This window comes from Cicer arietinum, chromosome 8 (assembly GCF_000331145.2).
Source record: "Cicer arietinum cultivar CDC Frontier isolate Library 1 chromosome 8, Cicar.CDCFrontier_v2.0, whole genome shotgun sequence".
Classification (NCBI taxonomy): domain Eukaryota; kingdom Viridiplantae; phylum Streptophyta; class Magnoliopsida; order Fabales; family Fabaceae; genus Cicer; species Cicer arietinum.
Window position 1 is genome coordinate 16380439 of NC_021167.2, and position 1789 is coordinate 16382227.

The following is a 1789-nucleotide window of genomic DNA, read 5'->3' on the forward strand; positions in this document are numbered from 1 at the left end:
AATCTATACCAAAATATAAATGTTTTCTTCTGGCATTAAAAAATATAATATAATTGACAATTCCAGAACTATGCTCTAGAGTCTAGTCCGAACTGGATCATTTGGCACAAAAAGGAAGAGCAGCAAAATCAATAGGAGAATACCAGCTAGAGAGACATCTTAACTTTACACAGTTAAAAAATCTCATGCTTTATTCAGAAAATTATAAGTTGTTTGTCTTCAAAAAATTTGAAAGGATGTAGTGATTGAAAGCACATATCAGAACCTCTGATATACAAGACAAAAAACCTTGAATGTGACTGAATCACCATATATCAAGAATACACAAAAATAAAAGCTAGGACATAAACCTGCTGGTTAACTGGAGCTCTGCCATAAGCAACAACCACCCTAACCCCGGTCTGGCATGCAACCTTCTTAGCCTCTTCATGTATCTAAAACCAAATGACAACAATTCTAATAAATCATTTTTCACTGCAAAGCTACACCCAATAAAAACAAATGTCACAATACGAAGTTTTTAATTACACAACTAACTCACCTGCATTGATATCTCCCTAGTTGGTGAGAGAACAAGAGCAAGTGGGCACACGGTACGAACCCCACGAGGCGGCCTCTGCGCAGGTTGACCCGTAATAAGTCCACTGATAATTGGAAAACAAAAAGCTGAGATTTTTCTAAGATTTATTAAGCAATCCAAGACATCTAAGATTTTTAAAACTTGTTATCTGGTACTGATAACAAAGATTTACTGCCCAACAATTCCCATCTTCTACAAGACAAATCAAAGTATCCTAAATTGCCATAAAAATTATCCTATCATGCACAAATTTATACATTCCAAAACTATTATACAATTTCTCTATTGAAATACTTCCTGGCATGTTATCTCTAAATTATTTATTAAGCAATCCAAGACATCTAAGATTTTTAAAACTTGTTATCTGGTACTGATAACAAAGATTTACTGCCCAACAATGCTTTAAAAGCTAGACCAAAAAAGTATTGATTCATGTCTCAACGATTCAACCATGGTTAAACTGTGCTAAAAATGTCACTGAAAGCAGTTAAGACAAGTCTGACAGCTAGTTTGGAAAGTAGCTGATTGTAATGTGTCTGCAACAGCTGTGTACCCATCCGGCAAACATGCTCAACCTGCAATTATCAGGAATAGATAGATAGCATTTTTATTGTGTCGTGTGTGACAATTATTCACAAGTTAAGCAAGCATTTCAATTAAACCACACATATCGCAACAATGAGAAAATCCCTAAAATGAACCTTAACTCTCAATCAAAGTCGCAAAAATTCAAAACAGCACATAAATTACATATAACTAAACATATATTTCGAATATATATTTTATATGAAGTTGAAACCAACATAGAAAAAGAAATTTAAAAGACCTCATTTTGACATGGGTATTGATGGAAGTTAAGTAATTTTGAAACTTAAATCCCTCATTTTGAAGTAGAGTAATTTTTGCGCTTAAACTAAAAACCTGAAAGTGGCTGAAATCGAATAGGGTGAGTCAAAAAAAATTCAACACAAGACAAAAAAATTTAAAATCAAAACTCCAACACAAGATAAACAATGTTAAAGATAAATTACTTAATAACAATAAGAGTTAAATCTCATATTAGAAAAAAGAAAGAGAGAGAGAGAGTAAAGAATAACAAGAGGAAAGACCCACAGACGAAGAGAGAGAGAGAGAGAGAGAGAGAGAGAATGTTAGGGTTTTCAAAATTGAAGATTTTGGGTTTCTACACAATCTATCCAAACAAGAGTG

General features: G+C 33.1%; 1 protein-coding gene across 1 annotated transcript; it reads right to left on the bottom strand.

The window, feature by feature from the left end:
- Positions 1–279: 279 nt before the first annotated feature.
- LOC101510222 (DEAD-box ATP-dependent RNA helicase 52C-like) lies at positions 280–1511 on the bottom strand. Its single transcript, XM_004513126.4, has 3 exons — positions 1407–1511; positions 542–644; positions 280–434 (listed from the first exon to the last, which is right to left on the bottom strand). The coding sequence occupies exons 1-3, from the start codon at positions 1409–1411 to the stop codon at positions 315–317; spliced, it is 228 nt and encodes a 75-aa protein (XP_004513183.1). The 5' UTR covers positions 1412–1511; the 3' UTR covers positions 280–314.
- Between the last annotated feature and the right edge of the window lie 278 nt (positions 1512–1789).

Excerpts from the sequence above, each read along its gene's own strand:
- LOC101510222 (XM_004513126.4), bottom strand. Across the intron at positions 435-541 it reads CTAGGGAGATATCAATGCAG|ATACATGAAGAGGCTAAGAA; the intron begins GTGAGTTAGTTG and ends ATTTGGTTTTAG.